Source organism: Neodiprion pinetum, chromosome 2, assembly GCF_021155775.2.
Source record: "Neodiprion pinetum isolate iyNeoPine1 chromosome 2, iyNeoPine1.2, whole genome shotgun sequence".
Lineage (NCBI taxonomy): Eukaryota > Metazoa > Arthropoda > Insecta > Hymenoptera > Diprionidae > Neodiprion > Neodiprion pinetum.
Window position 1 is genome coordinate 10,188,786 of NC_060233.1, and position 20,983 is coordinate 10,209,768.

The following is a 20,983-nucleotide window of genomic DNA, read 5'->3' on the forward strand; positions in this document are numbered from 1 at the left end:
TCAAGATCTGAGGTGTTCGGTACAATCGAGAGAATCCGAGGATCTTTAGTGATGCAGCGACTGTACTTCCTCGGGGATGAGGAAGCCCGTTTACGCCTGATTTGATCCCTGCGTACGTGAACAAACCGTTGATCGACTATCGTGTAGTTTCATTAGACTAGAAATACAGTTGCTTACATTAGCTCCGACCCCTCGCTGGTCCGCTTTATGCGCTATTCTAATCGAGTCAGAAGTCCACGTCCATTTATCCGAGTCATCCAGGCTCGTTGATTAAGTTCCCCAGCCACTGTGTGTGTCTAAAGGATGTTCTCACCGGTATTCCCTTGATTAAAAACAGGCGAATTAGGGCACTCGGATGCTCGTCAGGAGAGAAAACGCCCTGGAAATAGGAACGAGATAATTGCTCATAGTCATTTTTCGCCCCAATGCGTCGAGCGCCGTGTTACGTGAATAATTCTACAATATCTGTTAGAAGTTTCTCTTGATTTTGTTACTCGTGTAGCCGTAGCTGGGAACTACGTATTAAATTCGATATCGACTATGCTGGTTATGAGGTACCAGCTCTGCATTGTACGAAATTTGGCACAGTTCCATTCCACTCTGTTCATTGAGCGCATACTTTGCTTCGCGTACTCCCTGCCGTGCAGATAACGTTGCGGCATTATACCGCTTAAATAGGCACAACTCTGATATGAAACTTACCCCTCTGACGGTGAGCATTGTTTATATACGTGCAGACTTAACCGCAATACCGAACGTTACGATAGTTGTTGGAGCAAAGTTTAGGTCAGGTACGCGGATACTGCAAAAATGACCCAGGATTGTATTCAACGTTGAACCATTCGAGAAGTTGGACAATTCATAGTGGTGTAATGAAACCTCTTATGGGTATGTTTCACCAGGAGCTTGTGACCATGACTTTCCAACAGTGGTCATCCTTTCTGGTCCTGCACAAAATTTCAAAGGCTTCTGTAGCTACGGAGAACTGGGTATGTGTAAGGGATGTTTATTGATCTGAGAGGGAAGAGGACTCTCGGGCGCCAGTCTGCTGAAACCGGCGAACAGTGTCACTTAACGTACTATCAACTGGTCCTATCAAAAGTCTGCATCTCGTTACACAGTAGGACAAAGTAGGTCAAGTTCGAGTCAGAAGACAACGCGTAGCGGTAGATCCTCTAGTCGAACAGTCGAAGACCACGCCTCCTTGAATTGGATAACCATGATAAGGTAGATATACCGGTTTTGGTCATCTTATAGTACCAGTTGTGACCATCGTTAGATTCAGTTGTGGACTCGTATTTATTGCGTCTAATCTGTGGTTATGATCACCAATGATACAGTGATGCCTTGATCCACTTAAAATATCCTAAAGTCAAAACTTGCTCAAAGTAGAATTCCAGTCGCGAATCAAGTTGTCGAAGAGATTAAAAGTCAAGTTAGTAAATACAGAATTTTATAAAAGCGGTGAAAAATGACACGATAACAACAAACGGTGGGTCTACCTTTCGCAGTTACTTTTCCATGACCGAAGTTCAAAACCACCGAGGTCTTCGCGACTATCCGTGACCTGGCTTTAATCCTTTTGGCCGTGGTATCGAGCTCCCGGTATGTTTTCCCTTCGAAGCCGTGCTGATGGAGGATTTTACGACGAGCGGTCTCGAGTGAAATAGAGTTTATTGTTAGCGTGGTAGGTTCTCGGTTGGATATGTACCTAAGTTTTATAGTAAGTCGTAAAGGTTACCACGCAGGCAAGTGTGTTCTCTCTTGAACTTCCGAAGTACTTATAGTATATAAGGTAGAGATCGTCTCACTAACACGAGTTGTTCGTCTTCTTTTACTCATACCGCACATATTCTGAAGAGGGGAGATGCAAGCGAGTCGTATTAACGTGTGTACGCATATATTACCGACGACATCACAGATCGTTTATTAATGTAATAAAAATTTGTAAACGACCGAGCTAAACACTCGGTACTTACAAAACAGATAGAAACTGCGGTACAATCATCAAAATACAAAATCGCACACAAGACAATAACAAAAAATGTATACTCGTAGATATTCGGAATTCCATGCGGTTTTATATAGCCTCCGACTGTCGCCATTCCCAATTTTGTTTACTGACAATTACAGATAACTTTATCGAGATTCTGAAATATTTTAAGACCTTACTAGAAGTGATATTTTCATTGGCTTGGAAGTTACGAATTATAAATTACAGTTAGGGCTCAAATTATTCCTTTAGACTCTTGGGGTTCTCTAAAAAATCTGACAAATTCAAACTCCATTCGGCTTTCGGCCAATTCAGCTTCTAACTTTGGAACGGTGAGTAACGACGTAAAAAAAAACATGGACCTGGTTCCACTCGGCAATTACGAAAAAATTGGGATTCCCGACCGTCCAAGGCTATGTGAAACCGTATGAAATTCCCCATACAAGTACATACAACAAACGAACGATTATAAACGGAACGCCACTTGTCCTACATTTGCTTCTTCGGCGTGGATAGTTTGTGGTGATATTTTCCATAGACTCTACCGCTCCTCGTCACCCTGTAGTTGATTGGCTGAGAGGAGACTGAAGAGCTGGAAACATGGGGTCCATCACCGGTGCAAAGGCGCTTCACCCTCGTTCTGATGCCGGTCGGTGGTTTCGGGTTCAGAGCCAGACTGAGGCTTCGCCTAGACTCGGATTTCCGCCTGATGCTGACCGGCGCAACTGTGGCTCTTGTTTTGAAAATCCGGAAGGGAGATACGGCCAGGATGCTGCTGGCGATCCGCCGCCGACAACGCCATAAAACAACCGCCGTTGCGAACCATGCGAGCCAAGGACCCGTCCGAGGACCTGGTACCGGGTCTCGGGACCACAGGAACAACATCTGCTGAGATAACTCTGGGATCAGTTCTACTTTCATGGGAATTGCGATTGCGGTCACCCGAGGTGATCGCAACTTTGCCCGTCTATCTGGGCCGGTAAAGTAAGGGTCGAAGTTCCGAATGGTCAAACTTTGGACAGACTGTTACATCGATGGTCAAAATTTCGAATGATCACAACTCCGAGCGGTCACAACTACGGATCGAAACCTCGAGGTCATAACTCCGAACTTTACCAAACCTTCGTTCGTATGGTGAAGCGTGTACCATACATTCAAAGTTGGTAACTTTGGGGTTTTGACTATTCAAAATCTTAGTTTTGAGCGTTTGGAATTTTGACTATTCGTTGTAATGGTGTGCCCAAATTTTGATCATTCCGAATTTTGACCGCCTAGAGTTTTGACCATTCGTTGTTGTAATGATTTATCCAAATTTTGACCATTCGGAATTTCGACCGTTGGTTGTTTCAACCATTCGTTGTAATGGTCTGTCTAAACTTCGACTATTTGAAAATTTGACCCGCATCCAAGGTTACATAAGGTAGTGCGGATTTCAGGATTCCGATAAATTATAGTTCAACCCTATATCAAAACTCTCCCCCGGAAACACACTCGGTCTCTGGGGCTTGCACACTGTACATGATTCTCGAAACACGAAGCTTTGCCTCGCAGGACTAAAAATAGTTCGTGCTATTCTGCTGTCCTTGAAGATTCTCCGCGTATAATGTGTGCGGAATACAGACGCGATATTCATCCTGCGCACGTGGGCGTGGAGAGAGGAATCGTTTCAGTAACGATTGTCGAAATGTTGCAAGTATCATTCTTTATTTCGAACTTTAGCCAATATTACGAAAAAGAGTTGTTTCTTCTTCTTTGAAAATGTGTACAAATTTCAATGTAGAAAGTATACCTTGCGGACAAGAAACATCCTTAAGGAATTCCGATTCGGTTTCGCAAGAGTCACGAAAATTCGCATGTTGCAGGGAATTTTAACAACTGTTAAGAAAACTTACATCAAAACAGTCAGCAATTGAGAGAAACAGAAATGTAAACATTGCCGACAAGTCCAAAACCAGTTTTATGAAAAAATCTTTCATCAGTCTCTCTGCCTCAAAATGGCCAAAGACTGTGCTTTTCTTTACTTTAATCAAAAAATTATTCTTATTTATAGCGTCAATGTGTACATTTCAATTTTCCTAAGCTCATGTATTCAAATTTGGCTCTGGAAATAGATAATGAAAAAGTCGGAGAATTTAAAGTTTCAAATTTACGCCCACTCCGTATGAAATATGTTTTTTTCTCGATACGACAAACCGATACTGCAAGTTTGAAAAATATTTGTACTCATAACTTCTTCTACAATATTTGCGAATTTCGTCAATAATAACGGCACGAAGGAAAGCCATCAAAGCGATTGATTTTGCAGCGTAGAAGCCTCGAATGAAGGAGTTACGTACGGAAGGAATCGACCTTGAGCAACGACCATGATGAATTCTCGTGTCTGATACACCGCGGCTGGCGGATCGAGCGGAAACCTGGCAAAAGTGCTTTCGCGTCCTTGATGCATAATTCGTTCATCCCCGACTGTATGAGAGGTAATTGAATTCGCAAAGTATCTGCACACGAGCCGTCCATGTATATCATGAAAAGCGATGAACTGCACGCTTCGCTTCTGCTGAATCGATGCTAGTCGATACTGATGTGATAAGGAACGAACAGGGGAGAAGAGCATAAAAATGAACGCGAAATTTGTCGGAGATAAATTGTCCCGCCGATGAGGATCGTTCGGTGCAGAAACGCGACCTGATACTGTATTGGATCCTATTTTCCGTGGATTCATAAAAAATATCGCAACGGCCACATTGCCGCTATCGTTTGATTAAAAAAGGGTAGAAAGAACGTATCGAGTATAAAAGGTTATAAGAGAGAAGCTAAAGTTAACTACGCTGAATTTAATTCAATCATCTCCTGATTATATGTGAAATTTTTTTTAACAATTGCAAATCTCAACTGATAAAGCAGAATATTTTCAAATGCTGCAGGTTTTTCCAATATTTATGAATACTCGCTCATTCATTTTGGAAATTGTATTCACAGAATTTCTTCCTCGAACGAACCATTCAAAGTTTGTTCTTCGTAACCAGTCACGCTTTTGTTTATCATAATGTATTATCAAACAGCTGAGTTGGTAAAAAAGAAATCTCTGTCACACGAGATGTAGAAGGAATTCATTTTCGAAAAGAATTTATAGAGTTTTCATAAAAACTGGGCAAAGCATATGGATTTCTGTTTTGAATATTTCAAAATCCCGTGATTTTTCTTTTCTCAGGATAATTATAAACTTGAGAACCAGTTTAAATTTGTGTTTAAAATTTTTCTGATCGACAGTATTATTTATTATAATTATAGTTATTTTCTGATTACGGTAGAAAATAAAAATAGTCAAAGACTGAATTATTAACGAGAACTAGAAATTTCTCTTGTCAGTGAACATCACGAGATGTTTTTTTTTTCTTTACCTCTATTGACTGAATTTCTACCTTCAAACCTTTAATTGCTACATCGTTTCTCCGCCGAAAAATAGCGGCAATACATCCTCGAGACGTTTTCGGTTCCAGCCAACGGAACAGTCTTATGTAAATTGCAGAGGTTGCGGTGGTGGGTTTGGCTGGCAACTTACCTTATAGATCCACTCGCTGGCGCGCTGCCTGTAACTGAGGGGTTGGTCGACTAGCCGAAACATAGAAGGGCCGTGAGCAGATACTTATAAATGGGGACCTGAAAACCAGAGGAGAAATAGCAGTATTCACAAAAAGACTCGATCCAAACAATGAGAGTTGTCGAAACCGTGGCTCGAATTCCGACCGAAAAATGGTGAGGTAATATCTTCACCGCGGACGGATTAATGGACGAGAATCTTGATCGATTAGATCCCTCGAACCTCCAGGACTTGGAATTAATTGTCAGACTTTCAAACCCAACCGTTTTCGAAATCCTCATTTCATACACGTATCAAGTACAAAACAATTTTTTGTGAACTTTACAATGCAAATTTACGGCACGATGTAATTGTTCACGATTCGCGAACGAAATTCAGTCCAAACGATATTTGATTTTATTTTTAAACTTTTGGATTTTCGAAAAAGTGTACAGATTTCGTAGAATTTTTATTTTTTTTTTTCATTTACTGAGAGCGAGTTTAAGCGGATTCACGTTACAAAAAAAAAAAAAAAATTACAGCAAAGATGCATTGGAAGTTCCATAGGAACCTCGATTTTTTTTTTTTTTTTTTTTATGTACATAGGTTTATCGTGAGCAATTTTTTCGTTGGTCAAATTTGATCATTGGAATAATTTTTCCTGTTGTTAATAACAGTACATTGAATGCAATTGATTTGAGTTAGAATGAGACGTTGATTTTTTGATTCAATGAAATGATTTATTTTTATTTTCTTTCTGAAAAGAGACTTGAATTGATTTCCGAAAAAAAAAACATAGAATGTATCTGAGGAATTCTTTTTGCAATGAGTGCAGATTAATTCATCGAAAATCAGAAATGATGAATAGGTTGAGCAATTATTTGAATTTCAAAGAATTTTGACTTACCGATATTTTATTCAAGAAGCCACACTGATTGTTTATTAAAAAACAGGAAAAATCGGGAACCTCATTGACAAATACGAAGTATTTTACATTATTCCGTTAAAAAACACTGATTTTAGCATTCTGAAAATAATGAATTCCAAACATTTTTCAAAATGCTTCACTAAAACAGTTGCGTTTTCAGGAAACTAAGGAAAAGTGAATACAAAAATTTAACTTCAAAGATATACAACACGGAAAAATTGCTCAAGTCGTACATTTTCTTATATTTTTGTCCTTTTTTTTTTTTTTTTGTCACTCAAATATCGATATCGACTCACGCGCTAATAGGTTTGGTCTTGTTTCAGGCGTGTCTTTGTGATTTTTTGTAACAGCTTCCCGGGTAACGAACTCAGTTTTTCACTGCCGGCATGCGCAGCTACTACGCCATCTGAAAAACCGCCGAATCAATCCGCCCCTGAATTCATTCGCGACGTTGGCCTTTTAATATCAGGATATCTAACCAATAAAATACGTGCGGCAGAAAGCTAACCGATATTTGGGGAGAGTCCTCCAAGACAAAGTGGTAAATGGCTATCATATCCTCGAAGCGCAGGACGTTGCGCGATAGTTCCTGCCTCGTAAAAAAGCGCCAGGTTCCAGTTTCGTCAAAAATAAAGTTGTTACAAAGAAAAAAAAAAATTATAATTTTATATTATGGCTGGATAAAAAGAATAAAGTAAAAATTTGTGTATAATCACGCACACACACACATGCACGTGTTTACGTGCGTGCATGTGTATAATTGTATGTATATTTGAAAATAACATATGAAGCTGTGAAATTCAGACAATTGATCGATTTCACTGTCAGATACGTCGCGTGGTTCCTCATCGATTCACCGAAATTCTTTCACCCGAAGTTAGTTTCACGATGTAACTCGAGGTTCGACCTTTATCAATATTAACGTACACGGTGTCCTGTTTTGCAAGGATTCATTCTTCGATCTTCAATGATACGATAACTGTAGAAATATAGTAAAATATTTCATTGCCTCTTTGTTGCACACGATTCTTTATGCAACAAGAGTTACGCCTCATGTCACGAAGCATGAAATTGAAGTTAGGGTCGCTTGATGTTAGATTTTTTCATTGCGACTGCGCATGCGCGGAGAACAGAACAGACCTCTTTCAACTCCTAGGACTTGAAAATGATCTTTATTATACTCCGCGCATGCGCCCTCGTGACTCACTCTACCATTGCTGAAACAGTTACTTTACGTACCGAACGCAAGCATGAAAAGAAGGTGTAAAATATGCTCGCGTTGGTATGGAAGTTATCAGCTACCGTTGAAGGAAAAATTGATCAGCGTTAAAAAAATCTCTCTAGCTTGGTACGCAGCGGAGATTATCTAAAGTCGGTTTATTTATTTATTTTTTTTTTCTCTTTATGGAATAACGTGTCTTATCTATGATTCTTCTTCAGGTTATGATAAGCCGATTTCACCAAGCTTAAAAATATACAAGTTCCGTTCCTACTTTCAGATATCATAAGAAACAACGAATTTTCGATGAATTTTTCGATCATTTATCTCCAAAATCTGTGTGAAAATTTCGAAATCCAAAATAATGGATAGAGCGTGGTGAATCAAGATTCAAAACGTTTAGTAATTGGGTTGGAAATTTTTATTTCCTGTTTGCAATCCATCATTTGTGATCTTTACATTTAACACTGAATAACGCAATTTTGATTCGATGTTTATAATCACCGAATTCGAAAACTTTTTTTAACCAGTTTTAATTACAATTGAAGGTTGTGAGACTGATTTCGACGTACTGTCATGAGGTTATATCTGCAATCTGAAACGTCGCACTGCTGAGACTTGCAGAAAAGGAATTATGAAAAAACTCCAAAAATCTTGGAACCTCAAGTTTCACGGAATTAAAATAAATTTCTGAACTTTCTCCAGTGGAAATCGTTTCATAAATTTGAATTCAATTTGAAAGCCGTATTCGTAATGAATCTCTTAATACTGTACGAAATTGGGTCAAGCTTTAAAAATGACTTCTACTAAAAATTATTTTCTTTATTCAAATAATCAAATCAGCATGACTTCCGGTTCATAATCGGATGAACCTGGGTTAAAAACGAATCCACAAAGCCCACGAAGTATGATTCCGGAAACTTACCATCGCCGCGAAATTTACGAGGCACGTCGTTTTATTGTTAGAGAAATTTTACCAACGTCTCGTAAAAATGAAGCATATCTCGTCCGACGTTGAAACGTATTTCCGCCTTTGGATTGTGGCTATTTTTCGAAATATCTATAATGGAAGACCCTCTGTAACATTATTATATACAAGGCAAGCGGAAATCCAGGGAAAATGGAAAAGCGCCAGAGATTGAAAGGCAATCGAGACATCTCGGCGGTAATATAAGGTCAGAACGGAGGTCAACCCACCCTACTCGAGCCGTTTGCGAGACTCGGGCTCTCCCGTGACGTCACGGGACGGTGTCAGTGGGTCAAAACCCAGATGCTCAACCCTGATTGGCCGGAGCGAGTTTTGTAGTCTTTTTTTATACCGAATATCGAGCCAAATGGCGGGTCTGACTCAGAAAAAAGTTGAGCTTTCTCAAAATTGGACAAATTTTTGGATTGCCATATACTATAGTTGAATAAATTTTCTATTCCGTTCCAAACAATATCAAGTTTACCCTAATTGCATATAAATGAATCGGTTTTTTGTTTCAGTAATGTTACTCGCAATTAACTTTATAATTTATATATATACGTTCTATCGGAGTATTTTCTAAAACGGACAAATTCGGTTACTTGAATCTGACTAAATATAGATCATATTTTTTCTATGGACTAAATCTTCTTTGTGTGCGGAAAAATTAAAACATATTTTTGATTCGACAATTGAACGAAGGGATTTGAAAGAAATATTTTTTTATAATCAATAACTTTATTCTTCTTTGGCCTTAATTCTTTTTTGTGCATGCTGCAGATGCGATTCATCAACCCGAGTTCCGGCATTTCATTAAGCTTCTGACTCTCCGATTACCGCCTCGTTTCAATTTTATAATTTATTCATTTTATGCAGTATAAGCTGCACAAGACGCTAATTACCATATAATGCATGTAGCTAATGCTGCGGGCTACGTTTATCGGTTCACAGCGCGAAATACCGCAGTCAAGAAATAATCGGAACGCTGATAAAATTTTCATTTTGCATAATAGTTTAAAACGATCTGCAGAGAACATTCTACGAAGATGTATATTTTCAGTGAAATTTCATAAGTTTTCACTCGATTGGCGTTAAATCAGTTAATTCCAAATAATTTTATCATTTTTTAATATCATCTTTGGCTTCGTTCCGATTTGATTTGCCTTCAAATGTTCCAGCCAATTTTCGATTTTTTGTTAATTGATAAAAAAAAAAAAAACACGAATAACAAAATACGGCCGAAAAAATTACCGGTGTTGCCTTAATATTTTTTCAATTACTTTTTCGTTTTTTCACTACCCTCTGTGGCTGTATTCTGTTTTCATTTGCGTTAAAATGTTTAAGCCAATTTTCGATTTTCTTGCTAGTTAAAAAAAAAAACCGATAAAATTGATAAAAAGAAATGTATCGTAACATTTTGATAGCGAAGCGCATAACAATGTGATATTACTTCAATATTTCGTTTTAAGAAAACCGCTACAGTTATTGAAGAAATATAAATTCGATAAAACACAATTTCAAAATGTGACTACACATTTATTCGATTGCGATCTCCATCGTTCATCGCGAAAAACGTTTTTCACATTTCGTTGGCACAGATGATTGAAAAAAGAAGCTTTTGTACCATTTAAACACGAATTTTAAGGCTTCCGAGTAACTAACTATGTACATCTAACTTATAGATCTACTATTTATTGATTCATTTTTTCCAGATAAAAATGATCAGAAAACCATTTTTCACGGTAACAATGCAGGCATCTGCGATCCGTCGGCAAAAGATCTTCAAGTAATATTAAACGCTGGTGAATTATACGGTCGGTAATACAGGCCTGTATTAAATTTGTATTATCGGACTGATTCGAGAGAATTTCGTCTCTACTCCGATGTAGAGAGACGACAGATTTCGGATTTTGTTAATTAAAATAAGTATTAGTTAAGAAGAATAAGTTGATGTTAAAGCTTCATGAATAAATCCAATTCAAAACGTATTTTACCGAAAACATATTCTCTAAATTGTTTAAAATCTTTGCAGTGATTTTTTTGTCTTCTCAGAATTCAAAAAATCTGAAAATTATCAGCGTAATAAAGGTATTCAGATTCAACTAAAGATAACATCAAGCTGTTATCGAATTTGTGGGAAAAGACAATCTCTTAATATTGATCATGAAAAGTGAAATTTGCACGATGAGAGAAATTCAGAAGCACATTGATAACGATTCGATTCACCACAATCAAAAGTTAATTCATAGCTGTGAAATGCGTCCGGGTATTTACGAAATTTGGGTTCCATTATCTCAATGCAGGGACTTGTGACCCGGTTTAATACTGCGTCGGGTTTTCCTGAGCTTCTAATCCTCTGGTTTGACAGAGTAATAACCGATAGCAGCGGATAACGATGAAGTAAGAAGAAACTGATTTATACCCTCGGATATATTTAGACGTAATCTGACATCGAAAAAGAAGAAGCTCCACGCTTCTTGACAGCCATTTACAACGACAATATCTCTTCATCTGCGAGGATTCCTTTCACTTCTTTTGCATTTCGGCCAAAAAGCATCAGCACCACAAATTATGTAATCGAAATTTCGATGTACTTCGATGATCAATGGTATAATTGATAGAGGTGAAATGAACTCGATCAACATCACTATAATTTACTGTAACAAGAGTTTTAAATCGTGAATTTCAACTAATAGTAAGTTCTCGGTAATAATTAACGTTTTTGGAAAAATCACGGTCTGTTTCAATTCCCAAGATATTCTATGTCTTCCAGAGGTCGCCTAATTCTCATTGCAAAATTGCGTGTTCGCGTGATGCTTCGGACCGATGCTCGACCAGCCATTCCTTAAATACTTTTTGTATTATCTCTGATTTATATCCCATTTCCAAGACACCGCGAGCAGTTCGCGTCTCCAAAATTCATGCCCGTAATGGAGAATAATATCATAGGAGTGTATCTTTCACATAGAAAAATAATCCTATCATTCGATAAACGAGAACGTTGAATTCTTCAGTTACAGGTATAAACTGAACAATTTATAGACACAAATAATTAGCATTTTCAATGAAAAAGTCATACATCTGCAGATAAACAAAATTTGTATACTTACACTGCGAAAAATTTCATTTGTTATAGTAACTAGAAAAATTCAGTAAAACAGGTATCTTTAAAAAAAAACTGTTTGAATATTGTTGGAATTACGAAAAACGAGGTACGCTTAACCATTTTGCGCTGCTGTCGGTCCTTTTTTGGCAATTGCAACGCAAAATCAGTGTCTGAGGTTTACTTTTTTAGTTAAACAAGGCTTTAACGTCAATTTATTCTTGCACAAGCATAAAATTTTGATGAGAAAGAATAGCAACGGATACTAGACTTTCCGGTAATAGCTAGAAAACTAATTTTCATGTTGTAACTAGAACTATATTTTTCGATTGTGGTAAAAAATGAAAATAGTTAAGGACTGAGCGGTAACCGAAACTAAAAATTTCTCTCAGTGTATGCAAGCGATAATTCTCTAATTTTGCCATCGAGTTTTGTATCGGTAGGCTGAATTCGGAAAAAAAGATGTATTGCAGCCGATGATTAAGAACCAAAGCGATCAGTAATTACCTTGATTTGAGTAGCAAATTTTTCCTCGACGGATGAAAAATTGCGTTTCTCCGAGAAATAATTACATTGTGAAGATCGAATCTGCGCTTTTGTCATTAGTCAAAATTCATACCAGCTTCCTTGATTGGCGAGCCGAGAGCTTAGCGAGATGCTGATAATAATCATCCGTCAGTCAGTCCCCCGCGGGCTTTTAACCGGTCTACTAATGAATAATTCACCGGAAAAATATATCTATTCCCGCATCGCGTCCAGACAAGACAATGGACCGCTGGAGTCTAGGCTCTTGATCGTTTTCTGCCGCATCTCTCTCGCTGCAGTCTCGCCGAGAGCGGCGTGGATCCACAATGGAATCGAGATATCGGAGAGATTATATCCCTGTGAGATCTTCCTTTTGCGTGGCAGCTTGTACAGCCGGACTCCTACGCGTCCAGGCTACCGACGCATCCGCTAGAATTTAAGGATTACACATGCGAGTCCCGAGATAAGGTAAAAGTCATAAATATGCAACGGGGAGAGGGGGAAAATTTAAGAGGAGAATTAAAAAAGCTTACAGCCTCTCTTAATTCTTCTCTTTAATTGGCTATTGAGTAGCGAAAATGAAATAGAGGGAGTTTTGTATCGCAGAAAGAATCTCGCCTCGATAAGGTAAAATTGTGTAAATTTAATCACACACTTTTACACAAATACTCGTACATTGAGTTCTCATCAAATTATTATATTTCTAAGCTAGGAAGTATTCCTTTAAAAACGCAAAATCAGAAAATACTGGAATTATGCACAACTGCTGAGATATATCGATGCTTGATCGTTTGAAATCGTTTGAAGTCTAGTTAGATTCGTTTTATTTAATTCTACGATGGTATATTTTCAACAAATTCACTAAAACAGGTGTTGAGTTTTTTCTCAGTAGTCAATTCGATATTCACATTTTTTTAAATCAAAGTCAACACATCGGTCACGCATCGGCAATGTTGTCAAATTATACTAACGATGCCGAAATGATATAAAAAGCGTTTTGGCAAATTTGTATAGAAAACAGTCTTCTGAATAAAAATTAAATTCTGTAGAGAGAAAGCGAATCACTTCACCGAATTACTAATCATTTTGAAACGAAACATTGATGTACAAGCTCTTCTTCATGATTTCGGTATTCTCTATTTCTGCAATTCCGAAGAGATCTACCGATCTGAGAATCGTCGGATTGTGACTTGAGTTTTGCAGTACACAGTGGAAAGTTTACTCAATATAACTGACATCAATTTCGTGAACAAAGAATAAGAGAAAGAAATTAAAAGAACATAACTGTGGCCTTACGATTAACCAAAGAGCTAAGTATAAATTCATTCGAGAACAAGATCAGTAACATAATTCAAGAAAGTTAGTCGAATGACACTTTTTTGGCATTACAAGGGAAAAAATGAAGCAATTTTACAATAGTATTGTATGTGTTTGAAATTAATAATAACTGGAATCTTCTACTCAAGAATGTCTCGGTTTTAATTCCTTTTCTTTTTTACATGTTGAACTGCACATGATATGACATGGGTACAAAGCATTGTAAATTTTTATAGCTAATTTCAAACTATCATATCTCCTGCTATAATAGTGAATATACATACAAAGAGAGTTCCGGATACAGATTCATCACGTTAAAGGGTTTGAGTCTCGGGTGAAATGTCGGTAAGTGGCGGTAGTAGGAATCTTTATCCAGAAATCTCCTTATAAATCTACATATAATTCTTTCGAAATTTTCTCTCTTCCTTTTTTCTTTGTACTTGATTCATGCCCCAGCAGCTGACCATATAACCGCGTGTTGCATGAGAAATATAGGCGAGCTGCACTTTGAACCCGCGTCTTTGTGAGCATGTTCGGTAAATTTAGCTCCTGTCTGCGAGCGAGGTGCTTGCATTGAGACATGTGTGTATACCTTGTTGCGAAATATCGTTGTAATAGCAAGCAACAGCAGCGGCAGCAACAGCAGTTCGTATCTCTGGTGAACGGGGGATAAATAATCAATTTGCTGAGCGCAATCAAGCCGGCAATCTCTCAGCCGCGGCGACAAAGCAGTTCGCTGAAATCACGCATATATCGCCACGTCGGGAAAGTTCACGTATATATCACCAGGGCTGGCTAATATTTCGAACAATGATTCAATTTTCCACGTGGATTCTAATTCTAAAGAATTATTTTCGCTTGTATTTTAGACAAAAAAAAATCTAAGCCTCACTTATCACTTCACGACGAGATCTGAATTCAATTACATCGAATTGTTTGTTCATTTGATTGGAGATTCTCACGGTTGAATATCGTGGAACTAGTTTTAAACACGTCGAGATTGTAATAAAATCAAGCTATCGTCTGCCAATGTAACAATGCAACCGTACAGTCAGGTATATCAAAAATATTATTCGGGTATTCCGACACAATATGTATCGAAATTTTGTCTTTTCGAAACAATTTTAAAACCGTGACAAAATTTTGACGATACTTCAGAAACTTGTTTAAGAATAAAGATGCGGCAAAGTTTTGATCATTCACTTGAAATTGAAACAGTTGTACGGAATCAGTTTAGAAAATTTCTGGGAAGTAAGAAATACTGTTTTACTTTAATTTTATTACAGTATTCTAAAACTCCACAGATTACCTGAGAGCGATTACACAAATCGCAATAATTTCATTATTTTTATCGCATTCTTGCAAATTTCGTTTCAAACATGATTATATAAGTAATTCTTGTTTTTCTACATCCGTGAAAGCGTTTTAACCAGCCCTGCAGTTGCTCCGTGCGTCGCGAAGTTCGACAAAGAGAATGTAGGAGAACCTCTATCTGCCTCCTTGGGCCTGACTAACATTCCGACATACGCAGACTTGATAAAGAACGACCAACTACAACCAGACCATGTATATATAATCCCCGCTCCGCGATTCTTATATTCTGCACATATGAAGTATGTAAATCTTGTGCATTCGGGAACAGTATTTTTCTGCACAATTTCCGCATAACTTTTCTTACTGCTGTCAAAGACTTTTTATAAAGAATTTTTCAAAGACTTAATGTAAATGTCTAATGTTCCAGACAGATTTTCAGAATTTATTTCACGATTTGACCCGTTTCATTGCTTAATTTTTTTTTTCACGCGTGATATTTTAAAGTATCGAGAATCAACTCATTCCCTGACTTTTGGTTCGAATATAATTGCTGAAAGTGAATCAAATGGCACCAAATTGATACAAAATCACATAAGGATGCAGAATTTTTGTGAGCTTCATATGATTCGAATTTACTCTATTCCATGGAAATTGTGTCGCGAAATTTCCGAAGGATAGACCGTATATTATGTTGGTTCTGTACTGCTTATACTCCACCTAAAAATGGTTAAATTTATCGAGGCCTAAAAGATGTTTTTCTTATTCGTTGGAACGCGATGTATCTCGTCGCAAAGATCAGCCCAAAGATATAAAATAATTTAAATGACGGTCCGCCCATTTCCTCTTCGATCCTAACCGACAATAGATTCCACCCACCTACATCTGACCTCTAGCCATTTTTTCCCCGTTTCATTCCGCCAATCTTTAGAGAAGAAAACAAAGAAAAATATACACACAATCACACATATGTAGAAAGACAGCTGAAACTCCAGAGCGAAACGACAAGTCGAGCCGAATTGGTCCAAAGAACGATTCACACTTGGGTGGATTTTATCAGGGTCGTTATTTAAAAGCAGGTAAAAATCGGAGTTTCTGAGGCCGGAGGAAACAGCAATGAGCCTTTAACCACACCCGAAACAAAGTTCCATAATTTCATTCGGATAATTTTATCCCATGCTACCGAGCGATTGAAATTTGGCAAACTCTTTGGGAAAATTATTAGGCACGAAATACAATTTTTGCCATTTTTTTTCAAGGGTGATCAAGAAACTAGTAAAATTCAAAACACTCGTCTTCATTAAATTCAAAACATTGTCTTCATAATATTTGTAGGTGCAAAAATCACAACCAAAAAATCTGCAGAAATTGCAAAAATTGTAGATTGTTTGCGTTGTTATTTTTCTACTTAGAAAAATTACGAAGATAATGAAGATAAGTGTTTTAAAGTTTTGCACGTTTTTTGATCACCGGCCAACAAAATTGCAATAATTGCATTTCGTACTTAAAAATTGCTAAAATCACAGCCAAAAAATCTGCAAAAATTGCAAAAATTGTAGATTGTTTGCGTTGTTATTTTTCTACTTAGAAACATTACGAAGATAATGAAGATAAGTGTTTTGAAGTTTCGCACGTTTCTTGATCACCGGCCAACAAAATTGCAATAATTGTGTTTCACGCCTAAAAAATATAATTTTTTCCAACGCCTTTATATTATTTACGGAAGTGCAGTGCCATGAAAATTTGCACGCTGCAATCGCGGCGTTTAGCAGAAGGTTTCGAGGGGGGCTCGCATTGCACACAGAGGCTGGATTGTGGACCGCGTAGATCCGTGTGGGGGAATTCTGTAGTCGGAGAAGGGGTGCACCTCGTCTGGAGGGGACCGCGATCCACGTGGTGACCGAGTCCAGGCGACGGTGAGTCTCAGTCTCTGTTTCACCGTCGTGAGATTTTCTACCAGAGGTAACCGGTAGCCCTCGGATTTGCGGTACAAGATTCGACGACCTCACCATCAGGAGAAAAGACAGTTGCAGAAACCGGAAATTGCCGCGTTCTCCACGCGGAGCGGAAATGCGGTGACGACGCCTCGCGTCTCTCAGCCTTCGTAAACGCAAAATAGGAAGAATAGAATTTAGCGAGATGAAGGAGATCGCGGTCTTCCGTCTTTACGTCGTAGTCATCGGGGCCTCAGTCGCGGTTGCCGTCTATCAGGAGCCTCAGGGGCCTGATTCTAATCGGTTCCCAGAAGTGGGCCAGCCCCGCTGGCCTTCCCTTGCCTTCCGGCACGCTTCGCGGCCCCAGCATCACCCCCGTGAGTCCCAAACCGCGAGGAAGTGGCGCGCTGGAATTAACGACCCCGATCAGGCGGGGCCTCAGCGACTTGTGGCCCTCGCTTCTGCGGAGTTTGCTGGAACTCGGGCCGTCGCTTATGGGGAATTCGATCATCATCGTCCGGCTCATCAGCAGAGGAACCCTTTTGCCCAGGGGAACCAGCAGCCTGGATACACCAGGCACCATTCTGGGTGAGTGAAATTCGGCCCGATTACCATTTCGTTTTTCGATTCGGTGATCTTGAACGTAAATCCAGTTTCAAACCTTTATAGACTGGATCGCAATGAAATTAGCCCCCTAGAATGCAAAACAACTCGTAGATTGAAAAGGAGATTTCAAAAATACCGTCGCCATATTCATTTTCACACTGTTCTTATCCGCGAAATTTGAGTCTTAAAAGTGCTAGTAACACGTCTAGGCTCACTTCAGAGGACTACACAGGTTTTATTATTCGAAGGGTTTTCGACAACGTTAGAAATTTATTGGTGATAATTGAGCCCATTGGTCCCTAAAAGCACATGGTGTTTTGAATCACGTGACCGATTTAAGAGTGTTCGCGATGTTTGATCACGTTTTATTATCCAAACATCGATTCGATTCAAAAATTTTTGTGATATAACGTATACGGTGTTAGGAAATCTGGTCAGCCAGGATAGATAAATTATCGTATGAATTAATAGTCGAGTAATTCGGAAAATATAACCTCAAAACTCGTCTTGTAGCGAAATGAATAGACTAAAAATCTGTACGATATTTATTTATACTTTCTGAAAATAGAAAAACTCACAACTCATTGCAGGTTTTCAACGAAGTATCTTGAATACTGTTAAATCAATAACGTAACTATGTGCTCGAAAAACTTTAGAGACGATTCTCAGAAGATGTTTCTAATTTATTTACGGAAAAAATAAATGAAGTTATATTTTGAGAAGACGCAGGAGTGAATTTCTTGCGAGGATATTCGGAAGTTGCTCGTTGTGTATTTACATTTAGAATTTAGAATTTACTGGCGATTTCGTAAGAAATCACTTAAGTTAGGTCGAACGAAATATTTATGATCTGAAATCAGCTGGAATTTCTTTCAATTATTCAGTAGGAAGTTCGAATAACGTTTGAAATTATTCGAAGTCAGTTGCGATCGGAAAATGCAAGAAAATCAAAGTCATTATCCTTTTAAGCATCGGAAATAAGTTGTAATCGTCAAAAAGGGTCACCAATAACACGTGAAATTAACTTGAATTTTTGGAAATCAATATAGAGAAAAGTTTTAAATAATGTGACACAATTGCTTTGAAGGCATTGGAAGGATTTCCAATGTAGTACAAAATCATCCGGCACAAGCTGGGCGATCAGCAAAAACTGTTTGAAATCCTTTGATATTACGCAGAAAAAAATTAGAATCGCTGACGATCGACTTAATATTCGAATTGGTACGTAATTACGTGAATAGTTGACCTTCGATTCCTCCAATTTGTCGTTGTTTATATTTAAAAATAAAACCATTTTATCCTAAATTGCACAATAATATATAAACTCAATATCAAGTTTATCGAAAAATCATGAACAGAAAAATTGCAAAACGGCGGTTGCGCTGCTGAACAAAAACCAACGAACACTTGCAAGAATAAACAGTTTTTCTGATTTTGCGTTTATATTATAATACTATGTTATTCTCTAAATCAAGTAACACCAAACAGTTTTAATTTAGCTGTATTAAGGGGGAAAGTTACAGTTTGGATGGTCTAAAATCATATCAATTTTTAGGCATTTTTTTTAAAGAAACTGAAAAACACTGAGAGCAATTTGAGTTAGAGGGCTTTATTATTTGTAGTTTCAAGAACAATTTAGAATTTTTGTTGTCGAAATTAATAACAAAACAGCGGCATGGTGCATATAATTAGCAAAATTAATAAACAATGGTCCAGATATCGTCAAAGGGGGGGGGGGGGGGGGGGGGGGGGGGGTAACGACACCTGTACCATTGTTTATTCAAATCTAAACGTTGTTTCGTCCCAATTTGTAGGTATCGTTTGTTATTACATGCTGAATCTTCCATGTTGAGAAAAAAATACACCGTATCATGTGAGTCATTGCAATGTCAGTGTATTCTCACGGCTGAACCGAGATAAAAATACCGTTTCTCAATAACGATTTATCGTACTTTGTAAACATACAAAGTGTTTTTACCAGGGCATTCAACACAGACGTTAGCAATATTATTATATATGATTGCTTATATCTTTGTCGGTAATTTTTTATGCGTTTGGATAATTAACAATGTAGTCTTGCGAAGTTGCTACTGTACGATAATTGAAGAAGAAAATTGCAGAAAGGCTTCAAGTGCCGTTTAAAAAAAAAAAAAAAAAAAAAAGAAAAAATGTCTTTGAAAGTTTGTGCCGATTATAATTTTTCGTAAAGAAAACTTCGTTTTCAGAGAAAATTACACCCTAATCCTTCTCTTCAATTATCGATAAATTTCTTTCGATCTATGCAATTCGATTCAGTGTAGTTTTTGTTTCAATTGCGAAATCAAGATCGAGTTAATTATTTTCAATATTTTTTGCATGAGGGGTATTTTTTGGGATATAAAAGTCATTCTATTTTATTGCACGCGCACTTATGACGATGGAAAGATTAGTTATGAGTAGAAAAATATTGATGATGTTAGGAAATGTAGAATAGTTTTTCCGTCTTGATCTCATAAATATACCGAAGACCAATACTTGGTTTACTTTTTGTTAGTAAACTTAATTTTTGTTCGGAAATCCTTTCAGAAACGACGATAGAACATCGATACAGAATCCTATTATTTGGGATACTTTATTCTTTGATCATCTAATGTAATAAAACAATGTCAAAGATGAATAATTCACGGGTTTACGAATTACGAATATCGAATGTAAACGCGCGGATTCAATTTTTGCAAGGGAAAAGTGGAATTTTGCAGGCGCTTCAGGTTTATAATAAAAAGAAAAATCGGCAGTGTTTATATAACACATTCTGCGAAGTTTCTGTTGAACGATGAATCGAGGATTCCGATTTTATAAGCAATCCATCACGATCCAGTTAATCTGACCGATTAGAATTTTTTACAAAAATGTCTACTTCGAGAGATTTGAACTTGGATGAAATCGCGCGACTACGGATCAAGCTTTCATGTAAGAAACAAAAAGAAGTGGAATCAATAAAAATGTTTATTCATTGATTGAAAAACAAATACATATTATTTTAATTATTATATTTCACCCGAATGTTTAATGAATCATTGTGTTCAATTAACTTTTGTAACTAGATGGTATTCTATGGTGTTTGGGCTCACTGGTTATGAATCTTAAATCAGATTTAAAAAATTTCAAATACCGAATTTAATATGGCGGTCGAAAATTTCAAATTTGATTAAATCCAGTAAAAAAATTTGTATTCAAGGGTATTCGGAGACGCTGATTACGAATCTGAAATCAGATGTTGAAAATTCCAGATCTTGGATCCAATATGGTGGATGAAAATTTGAAATTTGATCGAATACGGTCAAAAAACTCGATGCAGTAATTTTTGGGTTCATTGATACTGAATTTTTTAAATTTAATTTCAGATTCGTAATCAGCGACCCCAAAAACTTACAATTTATATAAAATGTTTATACGTGTAGAGGGATAACTATCTCGGAAATAAATTATTCCTTCAATTCTCACGATTTTTTTTTTAATCAATT

The 20,983-nt window shown here is 37.4% G+C and overlaps 1 protein-coding gene and 1 long non-coding RNA gene across 3 annotated transcripts in view; one reads left to right on the forward strand and one right to left on the reverse strand.

The window, feature by feature from the left end:
- Positions 1 to 1,903: 1,903 nt before the first annotated feature.
- LOC138190501 (uncharacterized) overlaps positions 1,904 to 20,983 on the reverse strand; it is a 41,699-nt gene continuing 22,619 nt past the window's right edge. The window contains exons 2-3 of one of the 2 annotated variants that reach the window (XR_011176497.1): positions 5,553 to 5,650; positions 1,904 to 2,881 (exon numbers count right to left, since the gene is read on the reverse strand). This is a non-coding gene — a long non-coding RNA (uncharacterized lncRNA). The remainder of the gene's footprint in view (positions 2,882 to 5,552; positions 5,651 to 20,983) is intronic. The other variant, XR_011176496.1, reaches the window with a different exon arrangement.
- slow (slowdown) overlaps positions 16,859 to 20,983 on the forward strand; it is a 31,048-nt gene continuing 26,923 nt past the window's right edge. Inside the window, exon 1 of the mRNA XM_046614029.2 lies at positions 16,859 to 17,462. Within this exon, the coding sequence (XP_046469985.1) occupies positions 17,080 to 17,462 (383 nt within the window). The 5' untranslated portion in view covers positions 16,859 to 17,079. The remainder of the gene's footprint in view (positions 17,463 to 20,983) is intronic.